The sequence below is a fragment of the Equus quagga genome, chromosome 21, assembly GCF_021613505.1.
Source record: "Equus quagga isolate Etosha38 chromosome 21, UCLA_HA_Equagga_1.0, whole genome shotgun sequence".
NCBI lineage: Eukaryota > Metazoa > Chordata > Mammalia > Perissodactyla > Equidae > Equus > Equus quagga.
Genome location: NC_060287.1, coordinates 22,822,811 through 22,847,695, shown reverse-complemented (window position 1 = coordinate 22,847,695; position 24,885 = coordinate 22,822,811). Strand labels below are relative to the sequence as shown.

General features: G+C 38.4%; 1 protein-coding gene across 1 annotated transcript in view; it reads right to left on the bottom strand.

Annotated features, from left to right (window-relative positions):
* Nucleotides 1–907: 907 nt before the first annotated feature.
* The window catches only part of JAM2 (junctional adhesion molecule 2), a 61,772-nt gene continuing 37,794 nt past the window's right edge, over nucleotides 908–24,885 (bottom strand). The window contains exons 3-10 of the mRNA XM_046648263.1: nucleotides 22,238–22,345; nucleotides 20,718–20,870; nucleotides 17,523–17,725; nucleotides 14,697–14,796; nucleotides 9,617–9,724; nucleotides 7,822–7,837; nucleotides 4,976–5,018; nucleotides 908–3,088 (exon numbers count right to left, since the gene is read on the bottom strand). Coding sequence (XP_046504219.1) covers nucleotides 3,056–3,088; nucleotides 4,976–5,018; nucleotides 7,822–7,837; nucleotides 9,617–9,724; nucleotides 14,697–14,796; nucleotides 17,523–17,725; nucleotides 20,718–20,870; nucleotides 22,238–22,345 — 764 coding nt within the window. The 3' untranslated portion in view covers nucleotides 908–3,055. The remainder of the gene's footprint in view (nucleotides 3,089–4,975; nucleotides 5,019–7,821; nucleotides 7,838–9,616; nucleotides 9,725–14,696; nucleotides 14,797–17,522; nucleotides 17,726–20,717; nucleotides 20,871–22,237; nucleotides 22,346–24,885) is intronic.

Genomic DNA, 24,885 nt, shown 5'->3' with positions numbered 1-24,885 from the left:
CAGGGGAAAGAGAAGAGGGAAAAATGGTACAGGCTGTGAGACTAGGGAGCGAGGGATGGGCCAGGGATTTCTGAGGATGAAGGGAAGGCGTGGTAGGAGAGAGGAATTTGAGAATTTAAAAGGAAGGAATGTTGAGGGCAGAGAGAAAACATCTCGTGTGAGACATCCTGGATCAGAGGGACCTGGGTCACACAGACCCCAATTCCTCACTTAGCTCTGAGAACTTGGGAGTCACTGACTCTTGGAGTCGGTTTCCCCTGGAAAATGATGACACTGCCCACTTTATAATATCATTGAGATAAGTGAGATTTTATATATCCTCACCCCATCCAGCCCCACCTCTGACTTATATAGTGTTCAACAAACAGTTTTGACTTTTTTCAGAGCATTTTTTTCAGCGTTTGAGAGGTTGGCAGGCATCCAGGCTGAGAGACGATGTGATTCTAATCTTCCACCACTAAAGAGCCAGGCTTGTGGCTACAGATGGTAAGAGGGTGTAGTTTCCTGGGTTTTATTGAACAACAATAGCTGGATGACTCTTCCTCTGCACCATTAAGTGGGGCTAAAAAACTGAACCAGTTCAGCTATTTTTATTAAAGTAGACTTTAATCAAACAAAACCACCTGTGAGATGAAGGAAGTTCTTTGCAAAGTTGTATTGAAAAGCAATCAATTGTTCCAGATTTAGTTAGGTTAAACCCCCAACTAAAACTAAATTAAATCTAGTTACAATAGTAACAATAATAATGAAAACAAAACTTGCTATTAAAGATTCTAGAGGCCCTAATCCTTACACAACACAATTTCACTGTAGGGAAATAAAATAAAAATGCCCCATAAATTATAGTGGGATTTTACCAATTGTTAGTGTTCAAGTCCCTTAAATAAAAAGCAAATAGAAACACAAGTCCAGACACAGGTGGCTATGCTTTTAATAAGTGGAAAATGAGTGCTCAATGCCATATCTTTTGTGTAGGAGAAAGCATTCTTCACACAATGATTTCTATTTAGCCATATACAATATTTTAAGGTAACGTATAATAGATATTTGACACAAAGAAAGTGTTAGGTGTTAACACTGCAAAAGATGAATCCTGCTGTGATAGCTTAGAAGCTTTTCATCTATTAGTAAAGCTAAGGCACTACATATTTTCCTCACAATATGGCTTTGCATCATTTCAATTGAAGTAGCTGATCTTGTGTGCTGGCAGGTATGCTTGAAGAGGCATCTTTAAGACCCACATATCCCCTTGGCATTGGGCAATGCAAGAGGAAAGTATTCTTCAAACCAAAGCAAATCAAAGGACAGGCAACATTTAGCCTAATTTCTTACAAAAGCTTATAGATAGGTGTTTTTTTCAAGCTTCACCACCAGGAGTTGGGAAACTGTGGGCCAGATCCTGTCTGTGCCTGCTGTTTTTGTAAATGAAGTTCTACTGGAACACAAACATGCCATTTGTTTATTATTGTCTGTGGCTGCTTTCATGCTACAATGGCAGAGTTGAGTGGTTCTAACAAGGACTGTATGGCTTAAAATATCAACTCTGGCCTTTATAGAAAATGTTTGAGGTTTGGTGAGAAGCACTGAATGCCACAGACAAGTTGGCCAGTCTGACAACAGGCTTCTTCCCAGTGATCTGCTGTCCAGCCACGTGGTAGACACTCGGTGAGTGTTTAATCCACTTGTTTATCCAGTGAATCCTGGGATTTGCTTTGCCTAGTTGGGCAAAAAGAGCCGACTCCTTTAAAAGCAGCTTAACCACGTTCAAAGTTGTCTAAGGTAGTGAGTGACTTTTTCATCCAGATTTGCCTAGAACTGGAAGTGCACTAGCCAAATTTTGTTTTTAATATGAATTGAATAATCAGAATAAGTTATAGATGATTATGCTTTTAACACTGCCTAATTGCTCTTCCTAGTAAGTAGATCATTGGAATTTTCACTCTGTAACACTAGCTGGAGGCTTTTGTGATTAATCAGTTGAGAAACCAGAAGATTAAACCCATTTTTCATTTCCATCACCATTTCTCCTGTGCCCTTTATGTCTCAAGGGGGGCACCAGGTGCAGGGAGCCACAGTGAGCTCTTTGATCTTATGTGACTTGTCAGACAACCACTTCTCCCCTCTGGATCCCTGGCTTTGTGATAAGCAGGATTGGCCAACCATTGGCCATAACGGCAAGGGACTCGGTCCAGCTCAGAATTTCACTGCACAAATTCTAGATTCCGAGAGATGTGCAGTTACCATCACACAGGGAAAGGTATCTCCAGCGTTACGGGTGTAAGCTCCAGGGGCGAGTTGTGACATCAAGGTCCCGCAAAGGGGTCTTAGGGGAAGGAAAGAGCAATAAGCGGTTCTGGGGGTAAAATAAGACACTTGGGTTTGAGTTTGACTCTCAAAATTATGTTTAATGAAGAAATCAGTGAGACACACCAGGTGAGTGAGCTCTGGTTATTAGGTGTTTTTCTTCATGTTGCTTTTGGTTCTTGGAAATGAAAGTAAACACGAAATGCAAATCCTTAGGGTTAAGACCCACTCAGCTACTCCCCTTCTGTGGATATATTAGTGAAAAATGAGCAGCAAAATAAGGATTATATTAGGGGAGAAAAGAGGATTCTGGTAGAAATGAGACTGAGGTTCTTTCTGCATCTGTCAGTATTTTCTGAACGCTCCAACCCAGACTCCTGCACAGAGGGGACAGGCAGTTTATATTTTCATGCTCTGTGGGTTAATTTCACAATCAGTTTCATATATTTTACTAATTTTCTCTAGAAGTTAGGATATTTAACATTTCACAAACCACAGAATATTACACAGTATTTTGATTCTTTTAACTTAGTCCAGACACAAAAAGCCAGACTGTATTTTAGGTGCTGACAGAACTATTTGTTTAAAATAACCATTTCAAGTGATTTAGTGGTCATAAAAATCATAGTGAAATACCAGTTTCATCTCCTTATGTACCTCTTTGCAAATGTAAGACAAAGCAGAGTTTTATAATCTTTTAATAACCTGTGCAACAACTGTGGTTTTGGTGTATCTCAAAGGTGGGATTCTTTTAAATTATAAATGATTTTGTGTGCTTGAAATCCTGGGAAAAGAAAGAAAAAGCAAGTTTAAGTAGAATATATTAATTCACATTTAAAGAAATATATATAAACCTTATGAATATAAAGCTACATCCACTATGAGAATCTTACAGGTACAAACCAGCATATATTTAACTAAATCTATTTTATGGGGAATTAAATAATTAAATGCTAGGAGACAAGGTCTTTGAAACTTTGCCTAAAGAGTAAAGAAGGAGGAGTGGGAATCAGAGTAGGAGAAGGCTTATTCGCTAGGGGTTTGCTCCTGGCATCTAGTGGGCAGAGGTCAGGTGTGCTGCTAAACATTCTACAATGCTCGGGACAGGCCCCTACAACAAAGAATTATGCAAAATTGTAAGAATTCAATATGTAAGGATGATAAGAAATTGTCATTTCTTATATAAATTCTTGGAAATATAAGAAAATGTCAGCAGTGCCAAGGTAATGAAACCTTGCTCTAGGGCAAAACTAGAATTGGAGACTACCTCTCAGCTGATGAGGGCAACTGAGAGGAAGGGAAAGAAAAAGTAAAAAGCTTTTGTTCTTCCAACTCAGCCACAAAGTGTGTTACTGTTTGGTGGCATGAAATTATTTCATTCCCCACTCAAATAGTATTTTCCACAAATTGTAGGAACAAATGTGGAGTTACACATTGTTTGTCTGCTAATTAAATAATAGTATGATTTCAGTGTAGTAAACTACAAAATAAAGTGACTTCTGTGATAGAGTCTAGACTAGACAATTTTTTAAAAATCAATTTTTAAAAATTTTTTTTGGTGAGGAAGATTTGGCCCTGAGCTAACACCTGTTGCCAATCTTCCTCTATTTGGCATGTGGGACACCACCACAGCATGACTTGATGAGCAGTAGGTAGGTCCACTCCTGGGATCCAGGCCCATGAACCCTGGCCACTGAAGTAGAGCGCATGAATTTAACTGCTACGCCACTGGGCTGGCCTCTAAAACAAATCAAATTTTGACAGAAAAAACTCTATGGAGCAGTAAGTGGGTCTTAAACCTAGTGTCCTTTAGAATTACTTAAGTGTTTAAAATACTGATGTCCACCCCCTGACCCCCACCCCAAACTCTACTGAAAGGAAATCTAAGAGGATTCCTGCCACAGAGTACTAAGAAATTCAGAAAAGCAGCGCTCCATTTCTCAAGAAAGGGCTTAGACCTCTAAAAACATTGGAAACCTCCCTCTACATGCACCCCACCCCCCACATTCCTGAAAAATAATCCAGGTTGAATATCTATCCAAAGAGCTACAAAATCTGAGTGATGATAGTATTTACTGCTTCACTATACTTCTTACAAATACAAAAGTACATGAGTCCAAATGTCTAAATTATGCTCCCTAAACCATCTGAGATAGATAATTATTGCATGGCTTTAAGGATTTCTGAAACACTCGTTTCAACAACAGCAGAGGATATTCCACATCCCTAAATTCTCCAAGTGCTTGGAATAACCGAAGGAGAGTGCTGGAACCACGGATCTGCTAAAAGCGATCTGCTCGGACAAGCTGACGAGAATCAAGGTACCTGAGTCCCAGCTTGGCCACTGTGGTCCCTCGTGTTTTAATTTCCTCATTTATAAAATGGAGCTGATAATAATAGATGCGCAGAACCTGACTAATAATAGAAAGCATCACAAGAGGAAAGAATGGTGTGGTAAGCCCCACTGCCCTACATCTGCTGAGCAGCTTTATCATGCCGTCCCAAACAGGATCGAAGCTAACGTGAACTGAGCTCCTTCTAAAGACCAGCGGCAGACACTAGTACAAAGTACATTAAAAGTGAAAATCCATCCTTTCCGTACAATTACTTCATTTCCCTGCCATATTCCCTAAACACGTCCGTTCTATACATATGCTTTAAAAATACTCACATTTTCACTCATTGCAGTGGCTTTCGATGCAGAACTACTCTTCCTGTTTGTGGAATACAAAAGACAATATTTACTACATTATCACCTCCAATTCTGAAACACATATCCTGTTTTAGTTAATGTTGCCTCCATACATTTTCTCAGCAGGAAGATGAACATTTCTCTTAGCCAGGTAGAAAAAAAGCCAGCAATACTAACTGAATTTCTTATAGACAACATTCACAGGGAAAGCCACGCAACCAAGTGTCAGCATGTATGAAGCTCTGCATATTTAATTGTAGCCTAGGGCTAGAATACTAAATATTTTTGTGGAACATGCAAACCAGAGATTTAATTAACTTTTAATTTAATGTTTTGAAAGTTTGATGATTATAATCTCAAAAGTCACTTTTTCCATGGGAAAAAAGTTTCATGTGGTTCCAGTCATCTATTATGGGCTGAACTGTGTCCCCCTCAAAAATTCATATGTTGAAGTCCCAGCCACCAGTACCTCAGAATGTGACTGTATTTGGAGATAGGGTCTTTAAAGAAGTAATGAAATTAAAACAACATCATTAGCGTGGGTCCTAATCCAATATGACTGGTGTCCTCATAAGAAGAGGAAATCTGGACACAAGCATAAAGGGAAGGTGATATGAAGACAGGGAGAAGATGCCTGCCATCTATAAGCCAAGGAGAGATGCCTGGAACAGCCCCTTCTCTCACAGCCCTCAGAAGGAAGCAACCCTGCCATCACCTTGATCCTGGACTTCCAGCCTCCAGAGCTGTGAGAAAATAAATTTGTTGTTTAAGCCACCCAGTCTGTGGCACTTTGTTACGCCATTTTTAGCAAACTAATATGATAGCCAATTCTTTTTCCAACAAATTTTTAGGGCCATGGATTTGACAAATGGGAGGAGATACATCTAGGAATAAAGATATTACCTCCCAGATGACTGTCTGGGTTAACAGAGACACTGTGATTGGAGGGAAGAATAACTTCCCTTACACAGTAACGCCAACCTTTCCCCACATGTAAGATGATGTCTCTCCTCTGCTCAAAACCCTCCAATTACTTTCCATCCTTCTCAATAAAAGTGGAAATCCTCACAATTGTCTGGAGTATGAGGGGGGTAGCTATATTGTCAGGCTACCCTGCTTTTCTGAACTCACCCCCTTTGCTACTGCTAGTCCTGATAACTCAGACCTCAGCCTGGACTTGTACTGGGATATTATGAGGCTCAGACACCAGTGTTGAGCAGCAAGTCTGGGAACAGGAAATCAATGGCAGCTAAGTCTTCAAAAGACTTAGGAGATGACGAAGTATCTGAAGCCATGGCAGCTGAAAGTAGAAAGGAACGTCCATAGCCTCAAAGCTGGGTCTGCCATTTCCATACATTTCCATAGATACACAGACAGTCACAAATCAAGTGCATATAAAGTGGGGGCTTTGGTGATGACATCCAGATTTCATGCACCTAAATTTCCTAATGACCCCTAAATTTCTAACTCTAGTTAAGATGTTTCCCCAAACTCCAGATTCATATATTCTGTTACTTACTGATTATCTCTACTTGGAAGCCTAATAGGCATCTCAAATATTAAAATTCCAAAGCCCTGCAGACCTCTCCACCTACCCCCACCACCATTCCCAAACCTACTCCTCCTGAAATCTTTCACATGTCAGTAAATGGTAACTGCATCCTTCTCATAACCTTGGAGCCATCTTTGATTTCTCTCTTCTCACAACCCATATCCAGTCAATCAGAAAACTGTTAAAAATACATCCAGAATCCTATCACTTCTCAACATCTCCAAGACTACCACTTTGGAAACAGCCACCATTTTCTCTTGCCTAGATTATTGATTGGTTTCCTAACTGGTCTCTTTGCTTCCTCTACCTTTTGTCACCTTATAGTTTATTCTCAACAGAGCAGCCAATGTGAGCTTTAAAGAATTAAGTAAGATGATTCTACTCCTCTCAAAGTCCTCCAATGACCCCATCTTACTCAGAACCAAAGCCAAACTCCTCACAACTGCCTAGAAGAGGCTCTGTGTGATCTGTCCCTGATATCTTTGTGCACTCATCTCTTCCCCGTGTGTCCTCACTCTGTTCAGCCACACTGGTCCCCTTGATGTTCTTCAGATACTCCAGGCATGCTTGCCTCAAGACCTTTCCATTTGTTCTCTCCCCTCGGCTTGAACACTCTTCTCATGGATATCTTAATGACTCGCTCCCTCAGCTCCTTCAGGTCTTTCTCAAATGTCACCTCATCAGTGAGGCCCTCCCTAACCACCCTATTTAAAAGGACAATCACCACTCCTACTCTGTGCATTCTCTAGTCTCTCACCTGCTTAATTTTTCTCCATAATACCCATCACAATCTGACATACTGTAGAGTTTACATCTGTGTTTACTTTCTACCTTTCTCTACCAGAATGTAAGCTCCATGAGGTACAGGGCTTTTTGGCCTGTTTTGTTCACTGCTGTATCATCAGTCCCTAGGACAGTGTTAGGCACAAAATCAGTGTTCAGTTAACTGTAAAAATGATGGTTAAGTAAAACTTTATTTGAAAATGTTCAATTTAGCAAAATATGGCAAATATATATTTTTTTAAGTAATGCTATGGAAATGCCCATGAAGTCAAATTAGTAACTATATTTCTTCTCTAGGTAATTAAACATCATCAACAAGGCATGAAATGGGATGTATTTCTTGATGAACTTGAGTAACTTCCCATAGGATTAAACCTTTACAAATAACCCAACTTCCCACTTTTGACTTTAAACAGATAATTAACAGAAAATTAGCTGATACTGGGGGAAATTGGAGAGAAAGGCATGCATTTTAAGAAAATATACTTACTGGAAGGAGGTTTCTTCTACAAAAGAATAAGTATATATCATTAATGCAGTAGTTAATATGATAGGATACAGATTCATATAAAAGTGAGTTTGGGCTTAATTCCTTTTTCTCAATCTTGATTCTCACTCACCAACATTTGTACCTTGTAAATCAAGGGTTGGCAAACTTTTTCTGTAAATGACCACATGCCAAATATTTTAGGCTTTGTGGGCCAAGAGGTAAAATCAAGGACATTAGGTAGGTACTTATATAACAAGAGAGAAAACAAATTTGCAAACATTTTTATTGATAAAAATCAAAAGATAATAATAATGAAAGACTTGTAGTACGGGTCTACTAATTAGAAGAAGAGAATTCTTTTGCGGGGGATAGCATTTCTCTTAATTGGTGTTCTAAGTTCCTGTTCCCTATTATCAAACAAGATTGCAGATGTTCATCTGTAAAAACCGTTCTTAGCCTGTGGCCCATAGAAAAACAGGCGGCAGCCCAGCTTTGGTCCACGGGTCACAGTTTGCCAACACCTATCTGAAATGCAAGTCCAAGAAAATGGTTCTCGGATAAATCTTCTGCCAGAGGAAAATGGGAGTAACATTCGCAACTAGTGAACCACGAATATTCAAGTCAAATCTTTAATTAATTCAGTATTTTAAAAAAGATTTGTTTACCAAGTCTTCATTAAAAATACTCAGGTATTCTTTGCAAGTATAGATAAACATGACAAGAATTTTATCTGTCTGGGCTTTCACTGGTGACCAGCAGGGGGCCTCAGCCCAATTCCATTCATAAAAGTACACGGGAGGAGACTGGAAGGTTGGAGCGCCATGCGAAAGAACAGCTGTTAATTCACAGAGCAGTTATTCTTCACTACTGTAGGGAACATCCTTGAAACCATGTTCGTGGAAACATTTTATGACACTTAATACCTATTTATAGGTATTACTAGAAAGCCCTTTAAATTTGTCTTATTTTGGTATAAAATATTTTTTAAACCTAAATTCCAAAATTAATGTTCACTGTAAAACAGAAAGTCTAAAATCTGTTTGTCCTGTAAATTTATTTATTATTTCATTACAAAATTCTACTTTATACACTATTCCAAAGGGCCTTGATAGAGTTCTGCAGCTTATGAGCTCTCAGATAATTTTAAAAACTGAGAGTGAAGAAATGCATTAAGAGAATAAAACAGATTATTTTTTACTCTCACTCATTTAGATCAAACCTATTGCATCACCACATGGGGGTCTGGAGTTACAAGAGGTCTAAATTTGAAGAACTAAAAGTCTCGTTTAGAAGCAACTCTAATGCAATAGAATTGTAGTTTTTACAGAAAATTCTTTTCTAAATACAGTTGTGCTAAATTTGACATTCAACATTTCACTGTTCTACACTGAAAAAACATTTCACAGATTTATTTCAATGAGATTTCTTATAAATCTTATAAATCTTGAGAGACACAACCCCTAACTTAAAAGGGTCTTAAATATATGTCAATATGCTATAAATACCCGTCCACGGTGAATATCTCAGAACCACTGCACTGTGCCACTCAGGGTCCCCCTCACTTATCCTGTGGTGTTTCCTGGAATGTTGCAATGAGGCAGCTCTACCTTTCCTCCCTATGTTTGCAGGTGCTTCATGACTTCCCTCATGTCATCTTGGACATTTTCTGTTGCAGAAAAATCACTGAAAAATATTCTCCAGAGTTTCTTACAACTCCTGAAGAGAAGTGGTGCCTCATAGGAAAACTCTGTATCTACAGGGAGTTGTCTAAAAAAGAAGGGTGAAACTCACTTACTTGAAAAATAGCCTTTCCTCTGAGCATAGCACACGCCAAGGCCACAGACGGAAATCACTAAGGCCACAACTACTACGGCTGCTATGATGCCACTTATGTTGAGATCATCTGGAATGCAAAATAAAATATGCAAGAATTCATGTCAGCAGATGCACAGATGCGGTCATTAAATTGAGAAAGTTCAAAAAAGCTCCCCTTGGCAGTTATATCACAAACGTGGATGGTTTCATGCTTTTGAAGCCAGTTCAACTAATGTCCTTCCAGGACATGGTTCAAAATAGATTGAGAATATTAACAGAACTAAGTTTTGCAAGAAACTTAAATTTTAAAAAGTCCTATGATCCGGAAATAAAATGTATGGTACTGTCCTACATTCATTTGGAGATGTGATAATTCATACAGTTAAATATCAAGTTGAAAGTGACCTTTGAAGTTCAACCAGTTCAAGTACTACTACCACACCCCCCCCAAATTTTACTTAAAATTCTTCTATAACATCATCTGTGTCAATTTCACAGATATGGAAAACTCATTCAGCCCCAAAGAAAGCCCATGCCATTGCTGTTCTATAAAACTGTCAGAAACATCTTCCTTCTTGAATTTAAATGGGCTTGTGTGTGTGTGTAATACACACATCTACATACTCACATACATATAAGCCATTAAACTGTCATCCCATTAAGGTAAAAGTGAATTAAACCCCCCCAAGGCTTTTTCTTGTTGCTATTGAGTCATCTCTCCTCAAACCTAATACAAATGGATCTTTTTTTTTTTTTGGAGGAAGATTAGCCCTGAGCTAACTGCTGTTAATCCTCCTCATTTTGCTGAGGAAGATTGGCCCTGAGCTAACATCCATGCCCATCTTCCTCTACTTTCTATGTGGGATGCCTACCACAGCTGGCATGCTAAGCAGTGCCATGTCTGCACCCGGGATCCGAACTGGTGAATCCCGGGCCACCGAAGTGGAATATGTGAACTTAACCACTGTGCCACCGGGCTGGCCCCCAAATGGACTTTTTGGACCCAAGTTTGAAATCACTACTATGTTCCCAACTTGGGAAGTTTTTTCGGCTACTGATTCTGTTGCCCAAAAGTTAGATTATTAACCTTCCAAGGTTAACATTTCTGCAGTTGAGAACTGCATCAAAAATACTCTCGTTTGGGGCCAGTCCCATGGCCAAGTGGTTAAGTTTTCGCGCTCCACTTCAGTGGCCCAAGGTTCTGCTGGTTTAGATCCTTGGCGCCGACATGGCACCGCTCATCAGGCCATGCTGAGGCGGCATCCCACATGCCACAACTAGAAGGACCCACAACTTAAATATGCAACTATGTACTGGGGGGCTTTGGGGAGAGAAAGGAAAAATAAAATCTTAAAAAAAAAATTGTTTGAGTCATTAATAAAATGAGGAACATGACCTTGTTGGGAAGAAAACTATGTAACAGGCTATGAGACACCTCTTTTCACATGATGCAATTTATTAGCATGCTCTGTGTGACGATGTATGGTGAATCTATCTAAACATTTAATTTGGGTCACTTTTCTCCCTCTTGTCCAAAAGGATTTCAGGAGCCACACTCTTCTGTCATCTAGATACTTCATCTGTATTGATTAACACGTAAATTACCTGTACTTCCTCTATTTTGTATGTGGGACGATGCCACAGCATGGCTTACTGAGTGGTGTGTAGGTCCGTGCCCAGGATCCAAACCAGAACCCCAGGCCACTGAAGCGGGAAGTGAGCACTACGCCACCAGGCAGGCCCCAATGACCTGCCCTTTTTAAAGGAGCCATTCCTCAAAGGGTTCTTGTTTTTCAAAGCAGGTGTTAGTTAGCATATGATTAAATAACTTGGAGAAAATATCAGGTGGCATTTTCTCAACAGTAATTTTAGATATTTTAAAGCAGAACTCATTTTAAGATTTTTAAAGAAATATTATTTGTCTGCTTATCAGAAAACTTTCTGGTCTTAGAATCCTTTCCTAATGCTAAATGTTATTAATTTTCTCAGTACATCTGAAATGTTAACTAATTTCTTAAAAAAGAAACTGGATAAATCTTTTGAAAGGCTAAGTAACTTGACCAGAGCAGGCAACGTTGATCATCAGTTGGTATAAATTCAGTTCATATTTGTTTGGGCATTGAGAGGTCAATGAGATCCAGCAATTTTTTTTGTTTTTTTACTTGGATAAAATATAGCAGAGAGGGAAAAAATCCACAATAATCAAATCTAAGGCAAAATTAAATTAATAACTAAATGAAACTGCTGAGACCAAACGGTGCCTACTATTTTCTTTGTAGTAGTCAATGAATTTGACATCTACAAAGGGTTCAACCTAAGAGCTGTTATCTGACAAAAACTGTCCTGTGCTTTGTCAATGAATCTGACATCTATGAAGGATTCAACCTAAAGGCAAATTCTGACAGGAAACTTTCTTATCCTGTAAGTGCTAAGTCATAGTATAAATTTTATTTTATTTTATTTTCTTCAATGAAATGGAAGATAGAAGACTTGTAAGTTGGAGGTAAGTTGTTTTCATCTCATTTGCAATTGACTGTGAGATACGGAGCAAATCATATAACCACCTTATGCCTCACTAAAGAGAAAATGCAACAACATGTAAGAAAATATTTTGTGTTCTTTCTTTGAAAAAAAAAAAAAAAAGAAAGGCCACCATAAAAGGAAGATGTCATTATTCTAATTGAGAGAAAGGAACCAAACGGCTAAAATGCTAAGTGTGAGTGGGGTCTTCTGGAGTTTACAATGAGGCAGCTTGTGAATAATTAGCAAATCCAGGATTTACCATCTATACTTCTATAATGACTTCTCAGAACAGTTAATAGATTCTGCTTTTCGTTACAAATTATTAGTGATGATTCACAAAGAAAACTGGACAAGAGATTTCATGAATTCTTATGTATTTCAAAAGATGTAAATTCCAAACCAAGGGTATGAAACACCTAGGATCAACAGATGGGCATTAAACAAACTAATTTTAACTTTTAAGCTAACTTACACCAGAAAGAGTAGATATGTGAAAATCATTTTCAAAATGAAATTCAAAACACAAACTATTAAATTTTATCTGTTATGTATTTATTTACTGCTTGCTAGGAAAAATGTAACTAGTATGTCAAATCCATGACGTCACGGATATTATTTCTTAAGATGATGTTAAATTAGGCATTGAAATTAAACATGACCATTTAAAAAAATAGTAATAATGCAGGTTACAGTAAAAACCATGAGGCTAATGGGGCTGGCCCAGTGGTGCAGCGGTTAAGTTCACACGTTCCGCTTCAGCAGCCCAGGGTTCGCTGGTTCAGATCCCAGGTGCAGACACATGCACCACTTGTCAAGCCATAATGTGGCAGGCATCCCACATAAAATAGAGGAAGATGGGCATGGATGTTAGCTCAGGGCTAATCTTCTTCAAAGGTAAAAAAATTAAAACTAAATAATTAAAAAAAAGAAGAAAACCATGAGGCTAGTATGTGAATGAATGAAGTTAAGAAAACACATGAAGGCATTAATTTTAAAACATGTTTTGATGAATTTTTCTAATGATAACTCCAAAAAAGCACTGAGAAGGATATTTTTTGATATTTTAAGTAAATGTTTACATTTGACTATAAATGTCAACACTTGAATGAATTTGGTGGATAATTTGCATCCCTGAATTTAAAAAAGGCCTGAAATTCAAAATTACTCGTGGAAATTTGACTATACTATTGAACATCTTATACTAGGATATCCTGAAGTCTAATAAGATTGTATTTTCTTAAAAAATAATGCTAAGAGTTTAACTGTACCTAAACAATACAAATTAGTGTGCACATAGCTGCATATCTCTAAGTGCACTGGAAAATGAATTTCTGACCCCATAAAGCTGAGGACAAGCTTCTGAACCCAGGAGAGCCCTCAGTATTCTGCTTCAGGGTACGGTCCTCCTGAGTGATATTTAAGCCCTTGGGTACCATCTCCAGCTATCCCTCTGTATGACACAACCATTTTCAAAACACACAGTTTTCACACAAGGAAGAAAAAACAAACTATTAAAAATAAAATGAGGGGCCAGCTCGGTGGTGCAGCAATTGAGTTTACATGTTCCGCTTTGGTGGCCCGGGGTTCGCAGGTTCGGATCCCAGGTGCGGACATGGCACCGCTTGTCAAGCCATGCTGTGGCAGGCGTCCCACATATAAAGTAGAGGAAGATGGGCACAGATGTTAGCTCAGGGCCAGTCTTCCTCAGCAAAAAGAGGAGGATTGGTGGCAGATGTTAGCTCAGGGCTAATCTTCCTCAAAAAATAAAATAAAACAAAATGAAAAAGAAAATTTGCTCTGAAACACATAAACTGAAAAGATTCTTGAGCACTAATTTTATTGGATTCTAAGAAGCTTATTTGTGAAATATAATATATGGCAGCTATGTTCTACAGCAAATTGGACCCATAACTATATTCAACATTTTTTTGAGAGCCTACTCTGAGATAAGTGTAAGCACAGTGTTTCAGGGGATTGAAAAAATTATCAACAACGGATAACAACAACTAAAATAGCTACCACTTATATACTCTTCACAATACACCAGTGTCATTCTAACATTCTCAAATATTGATTATTTTAATCTTCCTAAAGACCCTATGAAGCTGGCACATTACCACTTCCATTTTGGGGACACTGAGACACAGAGGCTAAATAATTTGCCCAAGAGTATGTAACCAGAAGTGGAGGAGCCAGAATTTGAACCCCCATACTGAATCCTTGACCCTGAGCAACTTACAAGACTCTTAACTTTTGTTTGAAAGAAAGATGGCTTTGATGTGCATATTTTATAAACAATTATCTGAAAAATTTAAAAATTTGTAAAATACGATGCTAACTATTCTCGGCTTGTTTGGGAGATGGATTAAAAACAGCATCTTTACCCTTTGAAATACATTATGTCAAGGTAATTTTAAACATGCCGTCCCGTTTATCCTTCAAATCACTCAGCCATTTCTCACCCCTTGTTCCTCTACCCCAAATACCGGCATGCTCTAATTGCAAACCATTTGTTCGTCCCAATATTTCATTCTTACCTACTTGCATTCGTTTCCCAGGACACTTGCGATGTCCAACAGAATTACGGGCTTCGCAGGAGTATTCTCCGCTGTCCATTTTTGAAACAGTGTTAAATTGCTATTTGTGGAAGAAAAATATGTATATTTTTAAGCAATAAATCTACAAGTAGACTCCTAAAAGAATCATGTCTGTTGCATTTTAGCATTAAATTGGTCTTTCCTTTTTAATGACTTAGGACTTTTTATCTTTATTGTGAATTCAAAAATCTGTCACGCCTTTCAGGAGTCGATAGCTAGGCTTCCTTTTAATTTGACAGAGAAAGACTTCAATATATATGGAGAACTGTCTTTTCTTGTGTGATACTGAGAAAGCAGTACGGTCAGGCAGGCCGTGGGCATTTTTGAAAGCTTACAGAACACGGCATTATCAAGTATTCTTGGTATTTCTAATTCCTAGGAAATGCCATTTGTAAATGAAGGCCTCCTTGGCCTTAAATGGCTAATGCAATTTTCTGTCACAGTGAGTTCACTGTAGCAGCCAACAATGAACCCTTCCTTTAAAGAGCCAGAGCTACTACCAGGAAGAAGCTTAGGGCCTGGGAAGATCTTACTCAATGTAGTTTATAGGATTATAAATTCTATCAGTTACAAAATATTTGAAAGTTCTGAAAAGATGAAGTCTAACCCTTGCTCCTTCTACTCCCTGCCAAAGCAACTGAAAGCTAAGACTTTCATATAACAGGCCTCATAATTGTTAATAGTAGTTTTATCCCCTTGGAGAATTTGTGGAAGGAAGGAAAGAAGGAAGGAAAGAGGGAAGGAGGGATGGATGGAGGATGGAAGGAAGGAAGGAACGAACAAACAAATGAAGGATAGAAGGAGGGGTGGATTTATGAATGGAGGATGAAAGGAAAGAAGAAAGGAAGGAAGGAAGGATGGAAGGATGGATGGATGGATGGACGGATGGATGGATGGATGGATGGATGGATAGAGGAAGGAAGGAAGGAGGAAAGGGGGGATGGATGGAGGATGGAAGGAACGAAGAAAGGAAGGAGGGATGGATGGATGAATGGAGGATGAAATGGAGGGAGGGAATGCAGTGGGTCCTGGATACCTTAAAGGATCAGTGCTGAGGGTGACAGGTATGCTCAGAATCATTCTTTCACTACCCCCCTGTCATACCCTCAATACAGCAGTGGTCACTGCCGACAGCATCCATGAGGCCATGAACCTCTAAGGAGCACCTCCTTATGGTCATGAATCCTCCCTCACTTTTCATTACTTACTGCCTACATCCCCCTTCTTTCTGTATACTTCAACATCGTGGGATAGAAAGGTTTTCCTTGTGTATTTTTCACTTTACAGAATCATCTGTCACTGTCCCCAGAGCCAGACTACTTAAAAAATATTCACCATGAACTCAAGGCCAAGGTTATGTATAAACAACAAGTTAGACTAAAAGCAAAAATGATCTTCCAGCACATTATAACTGGTAATTAAAAGGAAGTCATTGTCATCCATACACTGGAGTCTTTTTCCGTTGCTTATTTCTCAGAAAATAACCCATCCTAGTTCTGCCCTTGTGCATCCCCTTGACATCACAAGATATTTCAAGGGCTGAGGTTAACTGAGGAAATGAATCCCTATCATTTCAGACTTGCCTTGGGGCTTTTATCACCTGCTCTGAGAAAAAATACATTTGAAAAGTAAATATAGCCAAGTGTGACGGCAGGTTTTCTGCCCAATTTCTCAGTGTAAAATCACTTGGACCTGGTGACTGAGCTTGGTGACGGTGGAACGTGGCCTTCCTCAAGGAGCAGCCACTCCTATCAGTAAGCTTTATGATTTACCAGAGGATCTAGTTTTTAACATTGTTGTGTGCCTGTAGATTGAAGGAATGAAAAGAAACATTATACCCTCCTTTTAAAATTCATAAAAATTATTATTCACACACTTTTCAGATTTTTTTATGACTTGTTGTAGTGATTCTGCATTATTGGAAATCAGACATTTTTAAACTGACATGTTATATTACTTTGACTGAAAAAAAAAAGCTTAATGATCTTCCTTTATACTTCCACCTCTACCCTGAAAAGTCACAGATGAAGAAGTAAAAATACTTTGATTTTTAAATGTCATTAACTTTAAAGAGCTTATTTATAGGTTCCCTTCAGTATTCCTAGAAAGGCTTGTCAATCAGGCTATTTTAAGGGGAAAACAATCAGAAAATCTGGATATACCTAAAGTAATGGATACTCAAGGCACAGAGTCAATTGCTGGTCATCTAGTCATGGAAGAGCTCAATGACACAGACATCCTATCACAGGCTGGCGATTGTCACTATTCTGACACGGCTGGCACTGGGGTCAGGGCATCCTCAAGAGAGCTTTTGTGCATTTCTCTGATATTGTAAATATAAAGGTTTGAGGTTTTTTAAAGATTTCAATTTATTTAAAATAAAAATTTAAAAAAGCAGTTTACCCATTTCTCCCACCCCTCCCCACCTCACATTATAAATGTGAGACTCCTCTTAGTACTTTCCCAGGCCAGGAAGGCAGCTGTAGTGAACTGCCTGATCATCGTCACGTATCAGACTTGGCCAGCTTCAAGTCAGTGTGCAAACCTTTGTGTGCTCAGCCCCCTGGTTCACTGTATTGTCTTCCCATCTCCTACAGCAGCCTTTTCCATCACTTCTCCGTGCGTGTACTGCCATCTTTCCTGCTGCCCCCTTCTCTCCACTTAACAAGTAGTGGTATCAGTCCTCATTTCTCATCATTTTAGTTCTAATAATTTTTTTTCCTCCAAATGCAGGACAGTCATTAGCCCATGCCTGAAATGACTTACCAGAGTTCCAGATTTTGTATTCATTGAGTATGAGCTGTTGGTGCTTTGGGAGCCAACTTTTGAATTCCCTAGCAAACGGATGCCATCCTTAAACCACGTGTATTCAGGAGCTGGATTCCCTTCTTTGTCTTGACATCGTAGCTCTACCACAGTTCCACTCAGAGCAGAATGGGGTACTTCACATGATGGAACTGCTGGAGCCACTGAAGGATGGAAGTCAAACAGGATTGGTTATTTGTAAGCTCAACAGGGATTTTAATAGCCAGGTAAAGACGGACTTATTGGACACCTGTGATAGAGATTGGCTACTTGTTCAGGAGACCCATTTCCTTTCTTCATGAGCGTACTACTAGAGCACATTTGCCAGCCCCCTTGTAGCCAGATGGGGTCATAGGCATAAATTCCAGTCGATAGAATGTGGGTAAAAGTGATATAGGCCATTTCCAGGCCTGACTCATAAAAGCCTCCTGCATGAGTCTCATTCATTCACACCCCTTGCCACTTCCTCCTACCTAGCAAGTGTCAACACCCACGGTGACCTCAGAAAGCCACATACTGAAGATGCCAAACTTACATTAGGTTGGGTTTCTAATGATTTTGTGAAGTAAAGCAATATTGCTCCACCACTACCATCTCTGCCTCAACTATTCAGACTTTGTTTACATGAGAAAGAATCTTCTATCATGTTAAGCCACCCACTGAGAGTTCGGAGCTTTTCTGTTACAACAGCAAGCATTCCTCCATCAGCTCCTGCAACAGCTATTCTTTTTCAGATAAAAAATCTTTACTTTGTTCTTCACCAATGGTTTTAATGTTTTATTACTAACTGTATTCAAAAGAAGTCAAATCTGAACACATTTTTCAGGCCCGGTATTCAAACTAAAATCTCATTATGCCTAGAACTGGTCAAGTTAGAGAATACCTGAGTTAGGGTTATTCTGGTCCCAGGAATTTGTAAAGTAAATCACACTTTACCAGGTGACTTGAATCCAGGAAGACCCAGAATTCCAAGTGGTAGGGAGAATTCCAAGATGGTCTCCCAAGTTCCCCAGCCCTGGTATATACACACTTTGTCTCAGTTATTCAATCAAACACTAATGAAGGTAACTACTCTGAAGGGATTTTGGAGACATAATTGAGGTCCCAAATCCACTGTCTTTAAGGATAAGGAGATTACACAGATGAGTCTGACTTATCACATGACTCTTTTAAAAGTAGTTTTCTCACATAGATAAGGAGAACAGATTGGTGGTTACCAGAGAGGAAGAGACTTGGGAGTAGAGGTAACGGAGTAAAGGGGCACGTATGTACGGTGACAGACGGAAACTAGCCTTTCGGTGGTGAACAAAAAGCTATCCATACAGAAGTCAAAATATAATGATGTACAGCTGAAATTTATGTTATAAACCGATGTGACCTCAATAAAAATTTTAAAGTGTTAGCTTGAGGTTGGGGGGGGAGGTGATGAGAGGCTAGGAAATAAGAGAACTTTCTGAGGTGACGGAAATGTTCTGTATCTTGTTTTAGTGATGGTTACATAGGTACATACAACTGTCAAGACTCATTGAACTGAACATTTTTGATCTGTACATTTTATTGTATGTAAAAAAAAAAAGAAAAAGCATGTGAAAAGATATGTACTTTTTAAATTCACAGTGTCACAGAGGCGGCCCTCAGACGCAACGAATGAATTAGAAGAGTTACTAATATTGTTGATACAGAATGAATTTTTAAAATGTGTACCACTTAGTCTAATGATGATTCAAGCAGTTTGTTTAGAGATAAAAGGAAAAACTTCAGAGATATAAAGGAAAAGTAGAGTGAGTACAATGCAGAGATTTTACTAGTCATGGTCGGCTTAATGTATTCAAATTTACAAACCATTTTCATAATATAAAAATGAGTAATGGATCACTTAATAAAATCTATTAAAATTTAAAAATAAAATAAAAGTAGTTTTCTCTGGTTGGTCACAGAAGGGAAAATCAGAGATTCAAAGCACAAGATGGATTTGACAGGCTTTTCTTGGATTGTAGATGGAGAGAGCCACATGGCAAGGAATGGGGTGGCTCTAGGAGTTGAATGTGGTCCTTACTTCATAGCCAGCATGGAATGGTGACCTCAGTTCTACCACCACATGGAACTGAAATGTGCCAACAACAAGAATGAGCTTGGCAGTGGGTTTTTCCCCAGAGCCTCCAGACAAGATCTCAGCCCAGCTGACACCTTGGTTTCAGCCCTGTGATATCCTGGGCAGAGAACCCAGCCATGTTGGGCTGGACTTCTGATCTACAGAACCGTGAGGTAATAAACAGGTGATGTTTTAAGCTGCTAACTTTCTGATCATTTGTTAGGTAGCAAAAAAAGACTAATACAATAGCTGAATCTCCTGCAAGTTTTTCTGAATTAAATTTCTTCCATGTTAGTGCGTCACTAGTATTTTAGAAAGAGCCTGGACTATATAGAAAAATGAAGAGGAGTTATTTTATTCTCTTTGCTTCGTAGTTTATACTAACACCTATGGAGAAGAAAAGATCATGTTCCTCCACTAATTGTCATCATGAGCTGTTAATATCCATCAGTGATTCTCATAGTAACTAAATATATTGGCTTTCAAGTTAACCCCATCAGGATCCGAATCCTAGTCCAGACACTTCCCAGCTATGTAGCCTCGGGAAAATGCTGTAGCTTCTATTTCTTCATCTGTAAAAATCAGGTTGTCTGTGAAGATTTAAAATTACGTATGTGAAAGAGCCTAACACATAGTAGCTGCACAACAAATGCTAATACTTTCTTCATCAAATAAATTCTAATACTTCCCCTGGCCTACTTTTTTGTTTTATTCCTTTTCCATCATCTCATGCTATACTGTTTTATATGGTAGCAGGAATACTACATATGCTGAATGCTATTAAAAATAAACTCTTGGGGAAAATGCTCCTATGTACAGTGTAGGGCCATTAAGATTTGCCCCAATCTTAAATGAAAAGAGATTTTGTCATAATGAATTAGTAGTAGTAAAATTTCAGCAGCCAATGAGGTGAAGGGGAGAAATAGCCGAGACCTTGCAGGAAAGGTGGTGAGGGTGGTCTCCGTCACTTTACCCACTGGGGCCCTGAGTTGCCTCACTGTCCCAGGGCAGGGTGGTGGGGATCAGGGTGGGGAACGGTCATTACACATACACAACCACATCACCTAGTACTTCTAGAGTGACCGTATCCTCTTCCAGATTTTGGCCTTGCTCAGATGGGGCGCTAACTTCACAACGATATTTCCCAGCATCATTTCTTGTAACATTTTTGATCCGTATACTGAAATCTATCATCTCAGCTCGTTCTTTAAAATCACCTTGTAGAAAAAGAAGACAATGATGTTAATCATAATACAAATAACTTTCTCTACACTACCTTCCTCGTCACTTCATTCAATAACAAATGCATTTATTTTCCTATTAATAAACTCAATTAAAAAACAAAAGTTGTATATGGGTGCTGCTATTTCAAATTTCTTTTTTTTAGAACATACTGTTCACAAAACAACATTCAGTTCCATATTCCCATATTTTATTTTAAAGAATTCAACCCCCTTCCTGCCTCAGCCCTTTCTAGTCTGCTTATAAAAATATTCCCATCTTCAAAAGATACTGGAAAGCCCAGTTTAATTAGCCAGAACAGTAACTTTAAATATGGTGGCGCAAATGATACTGCCACAAAAGAAAAGATGAAGGGGTCTTAAAAACGTTCTTTTGGTTAGTTTTTGATAGTTATATGTACAGAATTAAAATAGTTTTTTGTATAACATTAGGTGCCAGATTGGCATTGTAGAAAATTCAAGTAAAGACAGCTATGCAGAGGGATATTTTAAATTTTCTATGAACTTTAAATATTTATTCACTTGTTTAATTCTTTAAAATTAAAGTAATACATAGTATTTTAAAATAATACATTCATTATACATGTTAAATTATATCTCCAACTTTTAAAGTATTTATAATGTAAGATTTCAAGCATACACAAAATTAGAGAGTATAGTAAAATGAACCTCAACATACTCATCACCCAGCTATAACAGTTATCAATGCATGGCCTATCTTACATCATCTGTACCTCTAACCACTGGATTATTTTGAATCAGATCCCAGACATCATAGCCTTTCGTCTATCATTATCAGCACTTTAAATTAAAAGCTCATTACCTATTCAACAGGAAGAATAGGGAGTAGAAAGAAATGTATAACAAATAACAAATAAAAAAAGAAAGCACTAGCTAAAGGTAGTTGTATTTTCCATCCCATGAAGTCTTAACTCCCTAAGCTTCTCAGTGATGGCCCAGCTTTCCAGATGGAGACATGGAAATAAGGTGACGTTATTAAAACTGAGCAGTGACCCTCCATCCCAATCCCTCACCATCTTTTCTTCCTTTCTCTCAAGATTTTAATCTATTAGGCCAGAAAGAACATTTCCATTTTACATCCTTTAAGACTGAGTTGAGAAACGAAGGGTCCAGGGCCTCAGTGGAGCTCACCTACTTCCGTTCTCTGTCCTCTGTTTCTGTGATTGATGTGCTCTAGGTCTCAGTTCCCGCTGGTTTCATCTCACACTTAGAAAAACACAGTTTTAGTAATCAGCCATGTCCTGTTCTCATTTGTAAATTAAAGGATCCAGGCTGTACTTGTGTTCTCTTGCTCTCACCTCATCAAGTCTACAGCTTCTTACCTTGAAGAGCCTGTTGATAGTAGACAAAGGAGACACTCCGCCCCAGTTTCTTCCACTCTAATCTGGAGGAAATGGTCTTCTTTGGATATTTACAGGCTAAAATAACCTCTAGGAACAATAATGAAAATAATTGGTCTTCTAATTGTCCCTATGAATTTATATTTTACTTAATTAAAAAGTTTTAAACATCCTTAAGTTATTCCTTTATATTTCCATTCACTCATCCATTCGTTCATAAATTACCTCAACAGGTACCATGTTGGCTTAACCCAAAGATGAATTAAAAGCATTATAACTCTTCCACATAATAATTGTGTGACACTATGCTACTTTTCCTAGTTCTTGAGCCTCAAGTTATCATCTGTAAAATGAGATAGTATCTCATAGAGTTGTGAGTCTTCAAATACAATAACACAGGCAAAGCACATATGCTTGGCCATAGTAAGTACTTTAAAAATAGCAGCTATGATTAATTATCTTATTCTTCCCAGTCTCAGTGTTCAAGGAGTTTACAGTCTGGTAGAAGAGGTAAATGAGATAATATAATTTCAGTCCAAGGTGATGTGTGCCAGGTGGAGGTAGGCAGAGGGTGTTTCATACTTAGTGCCTAAGAAAGGCCCTTAGTCCAGCCCTGACCTTGCTGTGGAACCCAAAAATGTTCCCTCAACATGCTACATTCTCACTCAGATCCCTTCTTTGCTAACCTTCCTTATGAATACATTACTACAAACCCAATGTGGTGTTCAAATAAATCATTGATTCCTACCCCTTAACTCTATCCAGATAAATTATTAAAAGATTTAACCTTGGCATCAAGTTTAACTGTCTCAATGGAGCTAGCTAAGGTCACTTTATTACAGGAAATTTACTGCAGTTACATCACTAAAGAATTCCTGGTCCCTCCAAAGGAACCCCTCTTGTAATTGTCCAAACAAGATGAGTGAGGGGGGAAAATCCAGTGTCTGTTGGCCTGCTGCTTCTAGTTGCCAAAGGGAAGCCCCAAGTTCTAAATATTTTAAAAGTATGTTTCAGCCAGGCTCTCAAGAGTGTCAACTTCATATTTCTGAGACTTTGTTTTTCCCCACAATGCATATTGTTTGACCTAAAAAGCACAGTATCTTTGACTAGCAGAGAAATTATGTTAAAATCCTTTCCATACCTCTGATTTTGATGTTAAGCAGATTTAATGTCATTTTTAAAAAGAATTCAGGATATTAGATGGTATGGTAGATTAGAGAGCAATACTTATAATATTATCCTAGATTTTACTAAAAATATACATAGTCATAGACAAAAAGCCTATATGAATATGTATGAAAATATTAACCCAGTGATCCTTTCTGTGTGATCAAATTATGATTTTTCTTTTATTATATGTAGTTTCTAATTTTTTTTTAGTTCCACAGATAATGCTATAAATACAGAAATAGAATAAAAGATAACTGAAAATAAAAGTAGGACAGAAAAAAGGAAGGCAAGGAAAAAAAAAGAAACAAAAGTTGTTTTCAAGGATGTCTAAAGTTTTTAAAGCAGGTTTTAAGAGACATCATTTTATAGACGTGTTTACAATTATGCTCCAAAGATAAATGTGTGCTGAGGGACTTGTCTGAGGAAACACGGTTCTGTTCTGTTGATTAAGGAGAATGGGTGGTGACCTTCCGGAGTCTTGAGTTTTAGATAGGTTTCCTTCCCGTATTTTGTGGAGTTTCCAACAATTAAACACACACCCACACTCACATTTAGCCCACACTCCTAGGTCTTCAGAATAAATTTATATTCAAATAATCACATTGTTTCATACAGTTAACTAGACACACACGCGCTTGTGCCCCTTTTGGTGAATTTTTCCTGATTTCTGTACTCATTGCTCTGAAAAATCTCCGGAGAAATTATATTTGAAAATGTAACCAATGGTTTTTCCAATTGTCGTGACTGCACTCCAGCCTCCCTCTCATTGACTATGTAAAATGTGGAGAAATGTTCCAGCCAAATCGTCCGAAATATATTGAGTACTGACTGTGTGTCTGGCATTGTTCTAGAGCTATATCAGTGAGCAAGACAAAGACCCTGCCCTTTGGAATCTTACAATTTGCAGAGGGAGTCAGGCACACAAGAAACATCATAAAGTGAGTTATGTAGAACTCTGGGAGGCGATGAGCACTATGGAAACAAGAGTAGGGCAAAGTATAGGAGGTTTGGGAGTGCTGGAGGATGGGGGTGCAATTTTAAATAATAGAGTAGTCAGAGTTCACTTCATTTAGAAGGTAACATTTGACCAAAGACTTAAAAGAGGGAAATAGAATTCCCTAGAATTTAAATTTAGAATTCGACTTTAGAATTCACCATGTGGTTCTTTGCGAGAGTTCCAATCAATTGGAAAAACCATTGGTTACATTTTCAAATATAATTTCTCCGGAGATTTTTCAGAGCAATGAGTACAGAAATCAGGAATTGCCACTGCCTAGATCCTAAGGTGCTCACACCTTGACCTCTAGAACTGTGAGAAACAGTAAGCCTCCTGCACTTACAGGGTCAACTCTGAGGATACGGAACCAAGTGAAGTTAGAAGCTAACTACCAGGGACTCTCCACACTCTTTTCAGCCAAAATTTGACACTCCTGGCCAGCATGATCCTGCATCTAGCCCTC